The following is a 22,644-nucleotide window of genomic DNA, read 5'->3' as shown; positions in this document are numbered from 1 at the left end:
CGCCTGAAACATGCCGGAGAATGCTTGGGGCCCTCTACATCACTGGAGGAGTAAGGGAAACTGCAGTAAAGAAGTTGGGACAGCGGAACAGGCACACAATGGCTTTTGATTCGGCGTGGAGATAGTAGCTGGAAGTCAACCGTCGGAGAGTAGGGACTGATCACCCATGCTGACCCACCACCCGAAAAGAGTTCAAGGACAGGGGTTGAGGTTGAAACCCTCGACGATGGAAGGACCTGGCTGATGACGACGACGGTTGAGCAGCATTATTAACAACAACTGAATTAAGGTACATTGTTGTGAGTGCTATTGGTTGGGTGTGTCATCTGCAGTTATTAAAAGTTGTCGAAAGCTGGACCAAGTACTGGATGAGGGAAGTAAAGTTGTCACAGTGTACCTTAAAGTTAGAAAAGCGTTTGATACCGTCCCTTACTAAAGGCTATTGGGGAAGGTTAAACGATATGGAATTTCAGGGAACACCTTTGATGAAACGGCCGTATTTCGCTAACAGTACAGATGTCTACTGGGGTCCGGCAAAGGGAGCGTGCTGAGTCCGACGTTGTTTCTTATATATGTGAAAGATCTTCCGGATGTGGTAACGAATGCAATAAAGCTGTTTGCAGATGATGCCAAAATTGTCAGTGTGATCAGATCAAGGGATGAAAGTGCCACATTGCAGGAGAACATCAACAGTGTCAGACTCTGGACCAAGGTCGGGCTCATGGACCGTAACAAGGATAACTGTAAACTCATGAACAGTCGTGTAGGCAATGGGCCGTCAGACCGTCGATACCACTGAGGAAAATTATATACATACAATGTACCATCAAAACAGTGGAGACAGAGAAATATCTGTGGGTAACATTTGATAGTAACCTGAGGTTCACAGAGCATATCATTATACAAGCGAATAAAGCAAACAGGATAGTTGGACTGATATTTAAATCATTGTACAAGTTTGTACAAGTCTCTTCTGAGGTCGCACTTAGAATACATCACATCCGTCTGGTCTCTTATGACTAAGAAGAGTAGCAAGATACTGGAAAACGTCGTACGTCGAGCAACCAAACTAGTACTGCATCGCTACGGGCGTTAGGTATACCATCACAAGAATATAGACAGAAAGAGCGGACATGATCACCATATATAAGATCTGTAATGGATTGCAGGATGTCGATGTGGGTACTGTCGAGCAATACTCAGAAAGAAGAAACACTAGGGGCACAGTAAGACACTGTATGGGAGGAGATCACGAAACACAAGGGGGCACAGTGAGACACGGTATGAGAGGAGATCAAGAAACACTAGGCGGCACAGTAAGACACTGTATGGGAGGAGATCAAGAAACACTAGGGGGCACAGTAAGACACTGTATGGGAGGAGATCAAGAAACACTAGGGGGCACAGTAAGACACTGTATGAGAGGAGATCAAGAAATAATAGGGGGCACAGTTAGACACTGTATGAGAGGAGATCAAGAAACACTAGGGGGCACAGTAAGACACGGTATGGGAGGAGATCACGAAACACTAGGGGGCACAGTAAGACACCGTATGGGAGGAGATCAAGAAACACTAGGGGGAACAGTAAGACACGGTATGGGAGGAGATCAAGAAACACTAGGGGGAACAGTAAGACACCGTATGGGAGGAGATCAAGAACCAATCTACAAGGAAGTGCCTTGTCTAACAGAGCAGTGAACAGATGGAATTCCCTACCAACATCTGTGGTCAATTCTCCAACCTTAAATATCTTCAAGTTAAGACTGAACAAGGCACGGAGTGAACACCCTTTGAAATCTAGCCCAGCTTATCATAGAGCGGGAACCAGCCGGGAGTCTATACCAGTGTAACCAGCAGACACGTCAGTAGTTGTCGTAGACTAATTATGACGTTAACAGCGGTGAGTAACATAACACGGTTAGTAAAAATCAGGACGGGGAGACGCAAACGACTAATAATTCAATACATATGATAATTTTCAACATTTGATTTAATAAGTGTCTTAAGAATCAATTGTGACGTCATGAATTGAAAATTGAGTATGGTTGCCTCCTTGTTGCTTTTATCCTCCTCATTGTGACTTTTTTCCCCTCTTGTTATGTAAATCTAAATATCTTAGATTAAAAAAGCAACAGACAAACATCGCATTTGAATTGAAAGCTCTTTATGAACCTTTTTGTGTTAATGAGAGCTACCTGTAAGTTTTTCTATTCTGCTGTAGTTGTTATAGAGAAAGCCAGTTGGAACAGCTACACATACTATTATGCCCCTCTAACATAGATATACTCACACATGAGAAATCAAACAACTAAAAACATGCGACCGAAGAACCAGATAGCGATATTTTTACATTTCAAAGTTGTCAAGGTTGCTGACTGAATGTTCGATAACAGCAAACGTAATGTAAGCTTCGCGCCAGAGAAATGCTTTGTAATAATACATACACACATGCACATTGATGACACGTATAATCGCTAGTTTTTTAACATTGTGGTATACTATTCATTGTACTGCTCTCACATCCATCGTCACGTGATAGTATTTACTATTCCACTATCTTCAAACACCTAATAATTGAAATCAAGATGTTAACACACCCAGAAAGTTCGCAAGAGAGCACGTGACCTTCTGGGTCGATAAATGGTCTTTTGCATTGACAGTGATTTATGCTTTGTATGATATCGGTTCGTTCAGTAGTGTACACAAAGCTACTACCGGGTAAGTTTTTTCTTTTAAATTGAAAATTACGATCCAGGAATTTTGTTAACAAAAAAAAAAAAAAAATGTAATGTCATATAATGAAAATGTGATTAATGTATTACTAATTATTGAAAGCATGAATTTACACCTGAGATACAGTGAAACAGTGATAGTAGAAATGCCACTTCCTGGTTGGGTGTCTGAGATTACTGGTCAAAGACTTTCTTTATATCAAATTACTTTGAACGTTGTCTATTTTTGTATCACTAAATCAATATGAAAGGAAATTAATTATTGTTGGGACGTTCAGAAAAATTCTACATGTGTATCCCTGAAGTTTGTAAATATCTCTGAAGGTCTTAAACATATTGCTGCTTCATGTGACGCAGATTTTATGGCTAGTTTGTTATAACTTGTTTTATTTTTCTTGATTTTTCGTGCTCCACTGATTGGTAAGAACTGTGTCACATGGACGTCTGTGAGAAGTATATTAACTTGATATAAGCAAAATAGTTAATAAAAGTTTATTGCACTTTTACCTGTGAAATATATAAAAATATATCAATTATTAGATTAAATTGCACTGATCAGTCCTTTCAAAATGGCACCGTCAAGTCGACGTGGAGTAACGTCACAAAGAGACGACGCCATGAACAACGTTACTGATTCCTGCACTTAAAGAAAATTGGCATAAAAATGCGATGATAAGAAATTGAATGAGAATATCGATATTTTGTCACACAAGTGAAATAGGCTATATAGACCTATGTACCATTCAATATCCCTCATTTATCATATGAATTGTATGTAACACTATCACTCATTGCTCCCTATGAGATCACATGACATCAATTATTCCCTTGGGTATACCTATTGACATCACCGAGGAGTCCATATAATTTTTGTCAGGTCTGTGAATAGAAAGTATGTCATCTGTGCTGAGATGTATTTTTAGCCGAGTTCAATATAACATTCCACGGATCTGGCAAAACATTTTGTTAACCGCCCGGTGACGTGATAATGTATTTCAAGGGAATTTTCTTAGTTTTTTATGTTTTATTTTTGTTTGTTTTTGTTTTGTTATTAAATTAACATAGCTCATATAATAAAGTAAATACAGACTTTGGCTTCGGGTAATCCATGATTTTACGGACCTGACATGAACTATATCCACCTCGGCCTTCGGCCTCGGGGAATATTGGCCAGGGCAGGCTTGTAAAACCATGGTTGCCCTGAACCAAAGTCTGATGAGGTGTTGTATTAATGTTCATTAGCAATGTGTTTTTGAGTTTTTTTTAACTCCATTATTGTTTATGCTATCTCAAGATCTCCTCGTTAGAATTTAGGCTATAGAAGCTATGATCTATTAACATCTATACCATTCTAAGTATACTTCATTAATGTGTTTAGAGGTTTATAAGACCATCATTATATGTTATCGATAAATATCCCCAGTTAGTAGTTTTACATTGAGGTCCCTGTTATAGACTCTATAGTCTATTAACATCTATACCAGTCAAAGTGTATTGCAATGTGTTGTCTTGTGTTGTCTTGATTGATAATAGTATGGTAGACGTGGTGTTCAGACTCTATACACGGTGTTAAGACTATAATTGGAATAATTTTTTTAATTTTTTTTTCTCCAGGATCAACATGATGGTGGTCAGTTTTCTCGCTTTTTTATGGCTTGTTCTGCTCGAAAGTAAGTCTGCACACTAAGACTAATAATACAACTTTTACAAATACTTCGAAACTATTCTATACTGTAAAATATACCTTAACATTTTATTATAAAACTAATGAAAGATGTTATGATATGTACACTATTCTCTTCTATGGTACGTCGACTTACTTTATTAACGTTGAGATAATGATGGTGTTATTCCATCCAGGTTTGGAACGTTTTCGACCCATTTCCCGTCGCCTCCTTGGTATTTACATTTGAGGCCTCACTGACGAGTCTTGGAAAACGTAACAGTTGGCTGATGCAGCTTAAATATTTTGTTTGTCCTTTTGTATCCAACTCTCTTTTTGTTCTAAACGGTGCCATGTTTTATGTGTCTTTTGTACAATGCTTTTGTAATCCTTTGGTCAGGTCTGATGTCATAATGATTTTACTTTTGTCTGAAGCCTGCAGCTCTCATAAAGACCACAACCACTTGCCTCATTATCGAGTAAAAGAGGAAGATGCCAAATCCTTCCTAACTAGGACTGGGATCAGCAAGAGGAGTACTAGTGCTGAGCTATGTGTTACCGATGAAGTTTACTGTGAGACACACTTATCAGAATGTAGGGTGAGTAATTTAAGTTGAACATTTTCTATTGTTTCTAAACTACTATCGAAACTATTTTAATTTTGGAAGCAAACTTAAATAATGATAATACAATTAAACCAATAATAGTTGTTATATCTTTTTATCCCTACCCATACATTTAACATCTTATCATCGAAATGGACGAACTGTTTGAAGCTTGTCTTCAGATGGATGTTCATTTTTGTGTTAGAAAATATGGTAGCATTAACAATACCCTTTAGTTACAGATTTAGAACTTTGGGCAGATATTTCCTTCTAAATAGGTAAAACTATATGTTAATATAATATGATAAAGTTTTTGTTTGGTCTGATATTATACTTCTAACGTTATAGACAGAATATATTCTCATGTTATAGCTACATACCGAGATATCACACGAGACATACTGTAACCCAGACCCCTGTGGGCCGGGTATGACGTGCTACATGTCCACCCCCTGTCCGGCACACTTCAGATCGGCATGTGACCGTAAGTTAAAATTACTTGTTCACCGTCATTTCTTTCAAAATTGTATAGATATTTTAGTTTTTAGTTTCTCGTCCTCGGAAACGTTTTATATAACTTGAAAAGTGACATGACTCGGAATATACTCCTGCGCTTGATGCTATGAAAATAAATAAAAAAATTGTTAAATTCAGGACTATTGCGCTTTCAATTTCCTTCGTCTTCTCCAATTCATCAACAATTGATGTCATTTACAAAACTGGCGGTTTTGTTCTCCTGTGGCTTACTCCTTTATTGCATTGAAAGATTTTATTATCGTGTGTCGTCTGTGTATTGTTTTGGCTTTCCATTGAGTATTACAGAATAATCATACGTTCTCTCCTTAACCGGCCAGTAACTACAGTTTCCATCGAGTATTACTGAACCAGCCTACGTTCTCCCCTTAACTGGCCAGTAACTACATTCCTTAGACTGAGTTTCTATTGAATATTACTGAACCATCATACGTTCTCCCCTTAACCGGCCAGTAACTACAGTTTCCATTGAGTATTACTGAACCAGCCTACGTTCTCCCCTTAGCCGTCCAGTAACTACATTCCTTAGACTGAGGTACTGAACCATCATATATCCTCCCCTTAACAAGTCACTAACTACATTCATTAGACCGAGTTTCCATTGGGTATGACTGAAGCGTTACACGTTCTCCCCTTAACCGGTCAGTAACTACATTCCTTAGACTGAGGTATTGAACCATCATACGTCCTCATCTTAACTGGCTTGTAGCTACATTCCTTAGACTGAGGTACTGAACCATCATACGTCCTCTCCTTAACAAGTCGGTAACTACATTCATTAGACTGAGGTACTGAACCATCTTAATTCCACCCCTTAACCGACCAGTCTACATCTACATTTCTTAGAGTACACAATGGAAGACATTGTAGTACATTGTAATACATTGTTTTGCGCAATGCTATGTAATGGAACTGATGGCCAAAAACCAGACACGTATATGAACGTTATGCCGTGGATCTGTATCATGGGGATACTGGTTCTTATAACACACTATTTCTAAGATAAGTCTAAATAACTACACAGTTCTAAAATATAGACTATCATACCTCAGTTCTTTCCTTCAATAAATTTCAATCTTCTGATGAGAAGAGATAGACGACAGTGACTCCATCATTTGAGGCTAAACATCATAAATAAACACCTAGTCCCCACATTCCAAGCTTAAGAAAATTCCTAAAGTGAAATTTTCCAAAGGGAAAGCATGATAGAATTTAAGGAACTTTCCTTAAGTTATGTTCTGCTTCCATATTGAAAATTTCAAGTTAAGGCGATTTATTAGGTTAAGAAATATTGATAAAACTTGGGGTCAGATTGGAGAAACGATAAGTGACATCCACCTCCATTTATACTCTAATCAGAATAATATCTCGTTATGTTAAGTAATTCTTTATGGAATATTGATAAAACTTTGGGTCAGGTTGGAGAAACGATAAGTGACATCCACCTCCATTTATACTCTAATCAGAATAATATCTCGTTATGTGAAGTAATTCTTTATGGAATATTGATAAAACTTGGGGTCAGGTTGGAGAAACGATAAGTGACATCCACCTCCATTTATGCTCTAATCAGAATAATATCTCGTTATGTGAAGTAATTCTTTATGGAATATTGATAAAACTTGGGGTAAGGTTGGAGAAACGATAAGTGACATCCACCTCCATTTATGCTCTAATCAGAATAATATCTCGTTATGTGAAGTAATTCTTTATGGAATATTGATAAAACTTGGGGTCAGGTTGGAGAAACGATAAGTGACGTCCACCTCCATTTATACTCTAATCAGAATAATATCTCGTTATATGAAGTAATTCTTTAACTCTTTAACATAGTTCCATTTACAGAACCATCATTGCCCCGTTATTAGTTGTGAATACATTACATATGAGAAGACTTCTTACCTATAGGTAGAGGTTTGTATATTTCTGTCTTTATAAATTACTTGTTATTATGTAATAGAAACAAAAACAAAGCAAAAAACCCTTTAAAACTGTCCCACAACATTGACTCGATGTTTGTACGAATATTCAAAAGTGAAATGCTATTTTGTTGTATATTAATGCAATTATTGAAAACGTAGTAACTTCTCTTAGATGTATACGCCATTTTTTCTTGCTGATGACACAAAACTTTTTTAAACGCTTCATAATCCTGATAAACCAATAGCGCTCCAAAGAGATCTCAACAAGTTGCTGGAATGGAGTGACAATTGACTACCAAAGTTTCATCCAGATCAATGTTAACATGTCCGCATTGGTAAACAAAGCACTATGCTTGGAGGAATGATTCAGTCTCGGAGATACACCTTTACCATCTACAGAGAAGAAAAGGGATATTGGAGTCATTATAGACAAAGATTATACTTTTGAAGACCGTATATGTGAAAAAGAAAAACATGTATCTGTATCCATAAATTTTATATATTGAGTCTAGTATAGAGGATTTTCATCCTGCATCAGAAAATAAATCTGATCTAATTTAACATCTGAATCTAACACTCATTGTTGTGTGATTTTACACCTGTTAACGGAAATCGTTAATACGTATGTACTCTAATCATTAGATAACGAAGTGTTTTATGGTGTTTCAGCAAACCCTTGCTTGGCGATTCCATGTAAAAACGGTGCCACATGTAAAGCGGCGGATACATCGTACACATGCTCGTGTACACATGGATACTATGGAGATACCTGTTTATTCGGTATATATTAATCATTTATTATGTCAATTAAAATTTTGTCTTAATTAACATGCAAAGCAAATGGTATTCAGAGTTAACGTACGTATACAATATCATAGAAAAATCAACATGCTTCGACTCATCTATCAAAATATATAGCATATTTACTTACGTAATGCATGCTACAGTGTCTACATGGTATAGTGACAGTAAGTGAGTTTGTACATGGCACACTGTCCCTTTTGTACGTCCATTACCTGGTTACCCGGTACAGATGACACCTGACACAGCGTCCCTTTTATACGTCCATTATCTATTTATATACAATATACCTGGTACAGATGACGCCTGGCACATCGCTCCTTATTTACAGCCATTTTGACACCTTTTTGTAAACTCCATGTCGACAGGCTAAATTCTCGAAACGAGAGTAATACACTAATTCATTACAAACACATTGAAGACTAAAGAAGAGAAGTATATCTTAGTATGTTTTATCTTAATCCGAGAGGTTCACTTAGTTTAGATTGTGTGAACATGACCTTGGAATAGCTTAATGTAAATTAAAAACATTCACAGAATGCAAAGACTATGCACAACCTATAATTCACCTGACGAATTCATTTTTCTATCGCTCCTTTATCCAATTTGCTAGATTCAAGTTCTGCCACCAGATTTGGAAATCTATAACCCAAAAAGTGATTACACAACTTTTATAAACAACATGTCGTCATCCAATACAAAGATTATACTTCAGACCTGTTTATCTATTAAACAGTCATTAGAACTAAGGAGGACAGGTCGAGTTTGATTGATTCATTATGTATACATTGTCTTCTAATTTCCATATTGTTCCTGTTTAACTAATTAAGTTTGAATCTTGGTTCTATGTTCGGTACAGATCACCCATGTGGCACCGCTCCTTGTACAAACGGTGGTACATGTAATAAGATGGGGTCGGACTTCAACTGCTCTTGTACGGATCGATACACCGGAACCAATTGCACCAAAGGTATCACCTATATGTTGAATTGATTTGGAGTTTTATCCACCACGGGATGTCTGTGTTATGTATGTGTCAATTAATTAGCATGGTATTATCTCCCTTCGATACTTGTGTCACCAACTGTTAACTGTGTATTACTAAATGTCGTTAATCTTGGAGTTGATTCCCCATGTTTAAGATAATATCACTACGAATATAAACTACATTACCTTACCAAAACCATGCTCAAATTAACTTAAAACTTGTGGATACACTTATATACCATTTGATTAATAGCAAATTCCATTTAATGACAGCACTGTTTTGTTGTAGTTAATGGCTATATCGCTAAACAACATAAGTAAGCTCGTTGCCGAGCAATTAAGGAACGTGCTTTCCCCTAAAACATAACGATGATAGCATTGGTAATCTCGGCTTTCCCTGCAACTCATTATAATATCTCGATCGCTCCCAAATTAGGACGTATAAAATGCATCATTCCAAGTCGTTAAAAAACTGTAAACTGGAGAAACATAACCCAGGCAATATATTAATAAAGCAATGGCTAATATTAAATACAAGTAAACCAGCATATAAACATGTGTTATGATATAATTACATAACAGACCATTTATATATCATAGTCATCTTGTGAATTATAATATGTATGATAAACTATAAAGGCTTTGTATACTGTTACAGACTGTAGACCCGGACCAGCTGATATAGTTATCATAATGGATGCATCTATAAGTACCCAAGACGTGTTTAACGCTTCCAAAGAGTTTGCTGCATCATTTGTGGAAGGCTTGTCAATAGACTCTGGTGAATTCCGAATCGCACTGCTTACGTATTCAACTGATGTCCATCAGGAATTTGGGTTTAACACCCATACGAACAAGGCATCTGTGTTGGCTGGTATAGACAACATCTCCGGTCGATTTGGAGCGTCCTATCTAAATAAGGCTCTGGCGAACGGCAGGCAGGTAAGAACCGATCTAAATTCATGTAGGTGGGACATATAAAACTCTTATACTATTACTACGTTATCTTCAGCGATTGCAGATGTCGTCGATGAAGCTAAAGACGCTTACCCTTCTCGAACGCATGCTCTTAAACTTCTGATTTACTGGTTTTAATACAATTCATGCGAATCTATATTTTTATTCGCTCTTTGTGGTCGTTTTTTCGATGCTTAGTTATAATAAATGCAATTTTGCTTTATGTCTGTATTCCCTATTGTTTGTGTAACTAACATGTACATACTGTTTCGAGGTATATTGACACTACTGTGTCACTTTTATTAGATTTGTATCACCCAGGTGACAAGTTAAGGTTATCTTACTTATAATGGAAACTTCTAATATCAGAATTTCAGCCATTTCTACTTTTTCTTAATCGATGTTCTTTTGGTGGCGTCCCCGAGATAGCAGTCATCACGTGATCTTAGCTGTTGTTAACATAGGATTGTTATATATTCAAGGATTTTAAAAAGGAGACAGCATTGAGATTCACCCACAATCACGAAGTTAATAACAATTGCTTAAATTACAAGTACAATCTAATAGTGTTATTGTTTCGTTCTTTTCGGACTCTGCGATTATTTTTGGATGTAGGGGGAAATCAGGAAAATCCAAACAGCTCTAGACAAATGTTACCGGGCCTGTCTTGGACGAATGTTAACGGGCCTGGTCACCTGGACAAATGTAAACGGGCATATACACACGTTAACTGGCCTGGACAAATGTTAACTGCCCTGTACACACGTTAACTGGCATGGACAAATGTTAACTGCCCTATACACACGTTAACTTGCCTGTACATATGTTAACTGCCCTGTACACACGTTAACTGGCCTGGACACATGTTAACTGGCCTACACACGTTAACTGGCTTGGACAAATGTTAACTGGCATATACACACGTTAACTGGCCTGGACAACTGTTAACTGCCCTGTACACACGTTAACTGGCCTATACACACGTTAACTGGCCTATACACACGTCAACTGGCATGTGCACACGTTAACTGGCCTGTACACACGTTAACTGGCCTATACACACGTTAACTGGCCTATACAAACGTTAACTGGCCTGGACACACGTTAACTGGCCTATACACACGTTAACTGGCCTGGGCAAATGTTAACTGGCCTATACACACGTTAACTGGCCTGGACTAATGTTAACTGGCATATACACACGTTAACTGGCCTGGAAAAATGTTAACTGACCTGACCTGGACAAATGTAAACCGACCTTGATAAATATTAACGGGCCTGGATAATTGATAAAGGGTTTGGACAAATGTAAGCGGGCATTGACAACTGTTAAAGGGTTTTACAAATGTCAGCTGGCTAAGACTAATGATCTCATGAGAACTTTAACATGTCTTTATGTTAACATACAAAGATAGTGTTTATTGTATCGTATATCTAGATATTAAAACAACAGGACACAAAAAACATATCTCTATTAAAATATAACAGTAATGAAATGGAGTCAAACAAGATTTATTTCTCTTTCTCAACCATCAATTAGGTACATATACATGTATTTACGTGTAAATGGAAGTAGCAATGTACAAATGTACGCTATAATTGTCTGGGGTTTACCTTTTTATAATCACCACGTGTTACTAATACAATTCCCATGTATAATCCACAAAGTAATAAAAGTAAACAGACTTGTACAATAAATTTCTATTTCCCTACAGATGCTACTGTCCGAATCATCTAACAGAGTTAAACAGTATGTCCTTGTGATATCAGACGGTCTCTCCACTCGTCGACAGGAAGCCATATGGCAATCTCAACTCTTAAAGAGAAGTGGCGTTACGGTTTTGTGTGTGGGTATAGGAAGACAGGTAGCCCAGGAGGAACTGCTTCAGATAGCTACAGAGACTCCAGTTACGTACGTCTTCTCGTCTACTAACAAAGACGTACTCAACACAGTTCTGATGGAGACAGCGGATATCGACTGTACAGGTACACAACCACCGAGTTACCTACTCCTACCCTTTGTTAGTGGGTTGTTCTGTCCGATATGAGTAGGCGTCCCCCAATACAGGTGAGTGCCAAACCCCTCCTGTACCAATGTCGCTAATGTAATGCTTTAAATTGATGTCATACTGTGACGAAGGCTTCATTCTACATATACTCATACATAAATTGCAATCTACTCGTAAACATTAACGGTTTTCTTCAGTGTTTTTCGTAACATCAACACAAGGTCTTTTTTCTGACGCGTTGATCAAAAATCAGACTTTTGCAACTTTTGGTATGATTTGCAATATATTTCCTGAGTTAATGATATCCGTGCGTTTATGAAGTCACTACAATTGACATGCAGTGAAATGAATTATGGTAATATAAATAACATTAAGGTTACCGTGAAGGAATGTTGATTTTGTGGCTACACTTACAAGTAGGTGGCTATGGTTATGTATGGGTGGCTACGTTTCTGAATTTGTGGTGAAAATAAAATGCAGTAAAATGCAGTGAAATTGTAATTTCTGGTGACTAAAAATACTCACGGACGCCTTTAACAGATTTCATTACAAGATGTTTTCAGCATATGATTGCTAGATTAAAATCTTAGTCACTGCATGACATCGACATCTTTTATTAACAGTAACTAATATGATAGTAGCATATTAGTTACAAGGGAGTTTTCAACACTGGTACTCACCTGTTTTCGCGGACACCAACTCATATCGGACACGGACACACATTTATTTCTTGTCGTAACAGAAGCTATTAGTAGTCTATAGATTGGTGACCGTGAGGCTCGACAAATAACAAACAGGTTAACACCCGATCATTAAAGTTAAAAACCACGATATGAACCTTACAGGACTTATTCGGTTGGGTGAGATGTTTAATTGTCGACGTGATGCCATGGTAGTGTTGGCATGACCTCATCAATTATTGGGAAAGGGTATCCCCCACCAGTCTCAACCTTTATATCGACACTTTTACCAGAGATTTCAAGGCGACATTGCAATGACGTCACGTCAATAGTGTATATAATTTATCAGAGACGTGTGTAACAGATATACACGTTTCTGAATTTATGTATCAACATGAAAGTAGATAATTATTCACTCACTTATTTTTATTGACACACACATCGTAAGCTTTGTTTGTAAGCTTAGAAACTCCCCTCGGGTTGGGATTTCCTGTTACACCCCAAGGGGATGAGCAATTTATTATGTACTAATCTCATACCAGTTGAAGTGCAAATACAAATGTTCAGTGTAAAAGACGAATATATCTCTCATATAGTTTGCAAATGTAAGACAGCTATGTAAGAAAAATCTCTTGTACATAACATTCCACGCGCGCGGAGTAATCTCCGTCCATGGGGGCAACTCTTTCAACGTCGTCTGCCTGTGCTCACATCTTCCAGCCGTTAACGTCGGTGTAAGGTATAAAAATATATAGGCTGAAAAATAGATAGGTATTCCGTATAACATGTATCCTACCAGCAATCAGCCGATATGACTACCCGGTAAAACGACAGGACAATTTATTAGAGCGAATTATTATGCCCGATATTGTACTGATGTACTGAAACAGTTACATCAGGCTGACATACAGCTTTATCCTTTGTCATTAAAAATATTTCAATTTCTACTCAAGTTTGACTCAATGAAACTACCAAACTTAATCTGTTTCATTTGCCCATGAATTTGACCAGATTAACACTGATCAGTGCGTATGAATACATGGTTAAAATCCTTCCGCGGAACGATTTCACTTTTTCTACATTGCTGTTATAAGCATCGAATAATTATTAAAATTATCAAATTAATAATGTATTCTTGTATTTTATGAAAGACCAGATATGCTAAATACTTTTATTTTGACAAAGTAATACTGTTTTTCAATCCTAAAATAGCGGACTATTTTACTCGACCGACTAGACATGCACAATCCGGAACTCCTCGGGGTTTTCCGCATTTAAACTTGCACAAGCTACAAGATATTAATATCTAGACCGACTTTTTTATTCGAGAAAAAAAATTGAAATATAAGGATTGAATCTAGATTTGGTCGATTTCATGGGGTCATGAATTGAATTGCTCTTGAGACAAATTCAACACGAACTGCTTCGCAGTTCATTAAATTTGTCTCAAGAGCAACTCAATTCATGACCCAATGAAATCGACCAAATCAAGATTAAATCCTTAAATATTTCAATTTCTACTTAAGTTGGACTCAATGAAACTACCAAACTTAATCTGTTTCATTTGCTCATGAATTTCACCAGATTAACACTGATCAGTGCGTATGAATACATGGTTAAAATCCTTCCGCGGATCGATTTCACTTTTTCTACATTGTTGTTATAAACATGGAATAATTATTAAAATTATCAAATGTATAATGTATTCTTGTATTTTATGAAAGACCAGATATTCTAGATACTTCTACTTTGACAAAATAATGCTATTTTTAATCCTAAAATTCTGGACTATTTTACTCGACCGACTAGACATGCACAATCCGGAACTCCTCGGGCTTTTCCGCATTTGGAGTTGCACAAGCTTCGAGACATTAATATCTAGACCGACTTTTTTTATTCGAAAAAAACCAATTGAAATAATTATAAGGATTGAATCTTGATTTGGTCGATTTCATGGGGTCATGACTTGAGTTGCTCTTGAAACAAATTCAACATGAACTGCTTCGCAGTTCATTAAATTTGTCTCAAGAGCAACTCAATTCATGACACCATGAAATCGACCAAATCAAGATTCAATCCTTAAATGCAAACACATACAGAAATGACCAAATGGTACCGTCTACCTCAGCTCAAGGACTGAGATTTAGATAAATCTACACTAGGTGAATTTGAACCAATCCTTGTGTTTACATCTTAAACATTTTAAGATGTTCAAGGATGTGAAAGATTAACGACAATTTGGTAAGAATGACATCCTTAGATGTTCACGTAAGCAAACATGTATCTTGATTGTAACACATAATCTATTTGTGTAGAGTTTAGATACAACACAGCCATACAAACTAACAGTCAATCTGATCATTCTAACAAGAAAACCGTTTAAAATGTACATTCTATGTCACAGAAATGATGGAAACTCGTATCGTACATGTTAACTGTGTCACACACGAATTTTATTTGCCAAAATCACCAGGAATATTACTAGACATGCTCCAGCACCGCAAAATCGACACAGAGACTCCACATCGCCTTAATGCCAATGACAATCGTGACGTCATGCAGTGACGTATTATTTCATAAAAATGTCTGAACAGTAAACAATACCAGTGAATTCATTAAAATGATCAAATATGCGGAATTGAAAATAAATCATATGTAAAATTGGAAAGTTCATCCTCTAGTTGATTTTAGGTCATATGACCCAGGTGCCATTGAGCTGGAAATTGGTGGGTATGTTAGGCCTAAGGAAGAGACGCCAACAAAGTGTTGTTATTTGGCAGCTACAGCGACCATTTTGTAACATAACTATAAAACAATGGTTTCCGTGAACAATGATTATTTTCAAAATCTTCTTAAGTTTCACTAGTGGGATTCAAGTCATACTTGCCTGAAATGATTCGGAGATGGTTCCGACCAATTTTAGTTTTTTCGGGTTGCTCAGAAATCCAAGATGGATGCCATGGCCAACATGCAGTATTGCACAATTCCAGGAAATGTCATCGGCGAATCACACATTCGTTCGGCTTTAACCATGAAAAGACTGAATTTATGTGCAAATTAAAATTGAGATGATCTCTCAGAATATCATTAGCATTATTGACAAATCCTCAAATAAAAAAAATATGAAGATAGGAAGAAAATGCATGGGCGAGAGACATTTTCAATGTTTCCAGGACTTTGGTAGTGATAGGAGACTCTTTCATTATGTGTGTATGAAGGATAGGGATATTCCTCATCGGAAAGCCTCGGGGTTTACATCCTTTTGTGACCCTCGGATAGAATATCTCTACCTAGGGGTATATGCAAACAAGTACTGGGTATTCAGCGTAAAAATAACACACATTTTCTCTTTCCAGACTGTGTTATCAACAAGGTCTCCGACATCGTTCTGTTAGTAGACGTATCCAAATACCAGGCTGGTCAGCTACAGAGGCAACTGGACATGGTCAAATTCTTCATACAGCAGGTCCGAGCCTATATCTCCGACACTAGGATAGCAATGATCACGTTTGACGTTCGTCAACATGTGGAATTTAACCTAACTGGTTATCAAGATACGGACAGTATACTAGTCAGCAGTCAGATAGGGATTACTACGTCCGACCGGAAGTCCAACGTAAGTGGCGCCCTCTCGTTTGTCCGAGAGTCGGTATTATCTGAGGCGAGAGAGGGCGGACGGAAGTTTGTTGTGGTATTCTCTAATGAAGGTTGGACAGACGCGAATGCTATCATTCGTGAAAGACAGTCCCTGACTATAGATAATGTTACTGTGGCGTTTGTTCCTGTTGGAAGTCCGACTGACCTTGACATTGTGTATTCAGTGGCAGACCAAGCCAGTGACGTATTCTATGTCGGGGAGTACGAGGATAATCATGACGAGGAGAGGCTTAAGGCTCTGGTAGCACGGACGTCCCACGTAGAATGTACATCTGATATTTTTGTTACACGACAATGATGACTACTGAAAATATCTTATATAACCATGGTATTGTGTGTGTTTGGGGTCGGATTTCCACGATCGATTCAACAATTTTTCATGTTCTCTTTTCTAATAAAATGTTTGTGTACATTTTCTTTTCAGCTTCTTTTTGTGTATTAAAAGTCCCAATTAATGCGACTTTCTTCAGGGGAAATCAAGGAGAAAAAAGTCTTACGTTTGTATTGATATAACAGCGGTTGAATTCGCACTTTATAAACATGCCTTTATGCTGAACTACAACAATATATAAACTTAGGCCTAACTCATTTTATCCCTCATAACAGACCCCCTACTGTACAATGTATACACTAAGGCTAACTCGTTTTATCATACATAACGGACCCCCTACTGTATAATGTATAAACTAAGGCTAACTCATTTTATCCCTCATAACAGACCCCCTACTGTACAATGTATACACTAAGGCTAACTCGTTTTATCATACATAACGGACCCCCTACTGTATAATGTATAAACTAAGGCTAACTCGTTTTATCATACATAACAGACCCCCTACTATACACTATATAAACGTAGGCCAACTCATTTTATCCCTCATACCAGACCCCCTACTGTACAATATATAAACTAAGGCCAACTCATTTTATCCCTCATACCAGACCCCCTACTGTACAATGTATAAACTAAGGCTAACTCGTTTTATCATACATAACGGACCCCCTACTGTACAATATATAAACATAGATAAACTCATTTTATCCCTCATAACAGACCCCCTACTGTACAATATATAAACTTAGGCCAACTTGTTTTATCCCTCATACCAGACCCCTACTGTACAATGTAGAAACTAAGGCTAACTTGTTTTATCCTACATAACGGACCCCTACTGTACAATATATAAACTAAGGCTAACTCGTTTTATCTCACATACCAGACCCCCTACTGTACACTATATAAACGTAGGCCAACTCATTTTATCCCTCATACCAGACCCCCTACTGTACAATGTATAAACTAAGGCCAACTCATTTTATCCCTCATACCAGACCCCCTACTGTACAATATATAAACTTAGGCCAACTCATTTTATCCCTCATACCAGACCCCCTACTGTACAATGTATAAACTAAGGCTAACTCGTTTTATCTCACATACCAGACCCCCTACTGTACAATATATAAACTAAGGCCAACTCATTTTATCCTACATAACAGACCCCCTACTGTACAATGTATAAACTAAGGCTAACTCGTTTTATCTCACATACCAGACCCCCTACTGTACACTATATAAACTTAGGCCAACTCATTTTATCCTACATAACAGACCCCCTACTGTACAATATATAAACTAAGGCTAACTTGTTTTATCCATATACCAGACCCCCTACTGTACAATGTATAAACTTAGGCCAACTCATGTTATCCTACATAACAGACCCCCTACTGTACAATACATAAACTTAGGCCAACTCATGTTATCCTACATAACTGACCCCCTACTATACAATATATAAACTAAGGCTAACTCATTTTATCCTACATAACTGACCCCCTACTGTACAATGTATAAACTAAGCTAACTCATTTTATCCCTCATACCAGACCCCCTACTATACAATGTAGAAACTAAGGCTAACTCGTTTTATCTTACATACCAGACCCCCTACTGTACAATGTATGCACTAAGCTAACTCATTTTATCCTACATAACTGACCCCCTACTGTACAATGTATACACTAAGCTAACTCGTTTTATCTTACATACCAGACCCCCTACTGTACAATGTATGCACTAAGCTAACTCGTTTTATCATACATAACGGACCCTCTACTGTACAATGTATACACTAAGCTTACTCGTTTTATCTCACATAACGGACCCTCTACTGTACAATGTATACACTAAGCTTACTCGTTTTATCTCACATAACGGACCCTCTACTGTACAATGTATACACTAAGCTAACTCGTTTTATCTCAAATAACGGACCCTCTACTGTACAATGTATACACTAAGCTAACTCGTTTTATCTCACATAACGGACCCTCTACTGTACAATGTATACACTAAGCTAACTCATTTTATCTCACATAACGGACCCTCTACTGTACAATGTATACACTAAGCTAACTCATTTTCTCGCACATAACATATCACTTTGTTTAAACTATATTACGGTATAAAACGTCAATCTGTTTTATTCGGGACACCTTAAGGAACTTCGTATCGACACCAGTTTTTCGGCATAGCAGTCTAATTTTGTTTTGGCCCCGGATATGACGCGACAGGTGGCGTTACAGGTCATGATGAAGTATATGATTGTAGCGGTCAATGCAAAATGCAGATATGCAGTTAAAAACGAAACAAAGTTAATATTGAATGCAAGCTAAATAAGTGGATGTATCTTTTCAAATGACATATTAATAAAATCATATTCCAGATTCAAATGCAGTCTTATTATTACCAAAAATGATTCAAACTGATCTAATATTGTTATCCGTGCTGAAACGCATTAGTTCGTTGATTTATTTCACCAGCAGATTTATATTATAACCACAGGCGTTAATACTATGCCGTTTATCTGTTTTAAAGATATTTCTTGTTTGTTTTGTAGTTGGATACCTCCAGCCTATGTATGGTTTAGTGTTGACTTTGCATTATCATTGAGTGGAATTTTCTTAGAAACTTCCGGAATCACAAACAACGTAATGGGAGCTTTTTGAAATACACACATTTTTGTTCAAAATTACGTTAAAATTTAAATATTTTTTCCAAAATTCATGTCCGAGTACTGACGTAAAATAACCGATCAATCTTATGTATAATTTAATGAATTGCGGATAATGTCAATTGACAACAAAGGATGTGCTAAGCGTGTCACTCTCCAATCCTAAATCATTGGTCCACACGGCCGCATTCAGGATAAGCCAATACCAAACCTGATGATGAAGTCTAGGGTATTCCCCTCGACAGTTCATGTCTGTGTAGTTAATGCTTAGCTTAAAAGTTTTAGATCAATTACAATTTATAAATCATATTGTCTGTAACAAAACTTGTACCAAAATGAATGCGACTGATTATATCTGTAACAAAATGTGTGAATGAGCCTAACGCGTATTTGATATGGTATATAAGGCTAGTTTTGTTTTGTTTATGGGAGAAGTCGTTTATAAGTTGGTAAAACTCTTGCTGACTAATCCCTTTGTTATTAACTAAACTAGTTTTGTCGGGTTAAAAACCGTTGTTTTTATAAAGATCATTTGTTGTTGCTGCAAATTGTTTTTGTGCCACGTTTGAATTACATACATGTATTTGACTTTTTATTTGTTTAAATCACACGTTGAAATCGATTAAATTATGGATCTATTACACCTCCCCATCTAGATGTTGACATTCTTTCGACCTGTTTTAGTTTCTTCAATCGCCTCCTAGGTGTACACGTTTTAGGCACTTATCACTGACGAGTTCTAGAAGGATGATGCAAATTAAGTTTATTTTTCTCTTCTAAATTGAACCTTGTTGCTATGTTGGGTGTTTTTTGTACGGCTATCTGTGTGTCTTATGTACAGTCCTCTGGTATCTGTTTATTTTTTCCACATATCTGTGTGTGTTTTTTCTATATATTTCTGTGTGTCTTTTTTACAGTCCTATTTATCATCATTACTATATATAAATGACCCACACAGCGTATGACGGCAAGTATTCTTTTAGAGAACGGATACTCATAACCTTTTTCAAACAGAAATGATTGTGGTGATATTAAATGTGTGTCTACCTCCTTTTTGATAGCACAGTTCCTTTAACCACCTACGGACAAATAAGCTTATCATAATATAAACACTTTATAATCTGGTTTCATTCTCTTTGTACTTTGTAAATTTATATTGTTTATTACTTGACCTCTTTTTCGATTTTGAGAAAGAATGGCTCTTTCATTTTACCGTGGATTGATATCATCATCATGACTTTTCTGAGTATAAAAAGGAAAGAAAACGTCTCCAATTAAAATACATGTTTTAAATCCTATATATTTTGTTCAAAGAAAACATTTGTAACGCCTCAGGTTACTCAGTATTTTGTCAAATATGACCTAATCGTATAAATTAGCCGTTAGAATTGATAACACCAAACAAAAAATGAAGATAAAAGGAAACGTGTTTACCACGTGATATTACAAGGTACGTAAGCGGGGGTTGACAGTGGTTCCTTGATGTAAGGTAAAACTTGTTTACGACAAGCTGGGTAGTAAAAGCTCGATAAGATTACAAACGAACGAAATCTAGTGTGGGAAGTAAACATGATAAATACGACATTTAGTCGAAACACGTCCTGGATTAAGTCACATAAATTCCATAATTACAAAGCAGGTTTGAAAAGTGGATGCATTTTGTATTTCCCTTTATCTATTTTATCGTTAAACTTTTGGTCCCGGAAGGAGTTGTTAAACCAGACCTTTGGTCTTCAAGATTCTTCAAATACTTAAACCAAAATCGTATAATAGTCAACTCGATCTAAGCCAAAAATATTGTGAAGATTACCTCTTGAGGAACAGGGAGCTTTTATGATGATAATATGGTCTCATTTAAAACACTCTTTTTCCTTAGGTGATATGAAGCCTGCTATTTTCGATACTTGTTGTCACCTCCCTAGTTTGATACCCGTGGATATATCTGGTGGTTCTGTTGTAACCACCCTAGTTTGATACTCGTTGATATACCTGGTGGCTCTGTTGTCACCTCCCTAGTTTGATACTCGTTGATATACCTGGTGGCTCTGTTGTCACCTCCCTAGTTTGATACTTGTTGATATACCTGGTTGTTCTGTTGTCACCTCCCTAGTTTGATACTCGTTGATATACCAGGTGGTTCTGTTGTCACCTCCCTAGTTTGATACTCGTTGATATACCTGGTGGTTCTGTTGTCACCTTCCTAGTTTTATACTCGTTGATATACCTGGTGGTTCTGTTGTCACCTCCCTAGTTTGATACCCGTGGATATATCTGATGGTTCTGTTGTAACCACCCTAGTTTGATACTCGTTGATATACCTGGTGGCTCTGTTGTCACCTCCCTAGTTTGATACTTGTTGATATACCTGGTTGTTCTGTTGTCACCTCCCTTGTTTGGTACTCGTTGATATATTTTGTGGCTCTGTTGTTGTCACCTCCCTAGTTTGATACTTGTTGATATGTCTGGTGGTTCTGTTGTCACCTCCCTAGTTTGATACTCGTTGATATGTCTGGTAGTTTAGTTGTAACCTCCCTAGTGTGATACTCGTTGATATACCTGGTGGTTCAGTTGTCACCTCCCTAGTTTGATACTTGTTGATATGTCTGGTGGTTCTGTTGTAACCTCCCTTGTATGATACTCGTTGATATATCTGGTGGTTTAGGTATAACCTCCCTAGTTTGATACTTGTTGATATGTCTGGTGGTTTAGTTGTAACCTCCCTGGTTTGATACTTGTTGATATGTGTGGTGGTTCTGTTGTAACCTCCCTACTTTGATACTCGTAGATATGTCTGGTGGTTCTGTTGTCACCTCCCTAGTTTGATACTCGTTGATATGTCTGGTGGTTCTGGTGTCACCTCCCTAGTCTGATACTTGAAAATATACCTGGTGGTTCTGTTGTCACCTCCCTGGTTTGATACTCGTTGACATATCTGGTGGTTCTGTTGTAACCTCCCTAGTTTGATACTCGTTGATATGTCTGGTGGTTCTGTTGTAACCTCCCTAGTATGATACTTGTAGATATGTCTGGTGGTTTAGTTTGACCTTCCTAGTTTGATACTCGTTGGTATATCTGGTG

At 37.2% G+C, this 22,644-nt stretch overlaps 1 protein-coding gene across 1 annotated transcript; it reads left to right on the top strand.

Moving 5' to 3' along the window:
• Positions 1-10: 10 nt before the first annotated feature.
• Positions 11-16,960, top strand: LOC117332346 (von Willebrand factor A domain-containing protein 2-like). The gene is made up of 10 exons (XM_033891232.1): positions 11-65; positions 624-777; positions 4,349-4,404; positions 4,833-4,996; positions 5,375-5,486; positions 8,128-8,238; positions 9,119-9,229; positions 9,905-10,188; positions 11,919-12,189; positions 16,249-16,960. Exons 1-10 carry the CDS (start codon positions 11-13, stop codon positions 16,845-16,847), a joined length of 1,917 nt encoding a protein of 638 aa, XP_033747123.1. The 3' UTR covers positions 16,848-16,960.
• The last annotated feature ends 5,684 nt before the right edge of the window (positions 16,961-22,644 follow it).

The sequence above is a fragment of the Pecten maximus genome, chromosome 8, assembly GCF_902652985.1.
Source record: "Pecten maximus chromosome 8, xPecMax1.1, whole genome shotgun sequence".
NCBI classification, from domain to species: Eukaryota; Metazoa; Mollusca; class Bivalvia; order Pectinida; family Pectinidae; genus Pecten; species Pecten maximus.
Note: the sequence above shows the minus strand (reverse complement) of the source record. Positions and strands in the feature narration are given on the sequence as shown.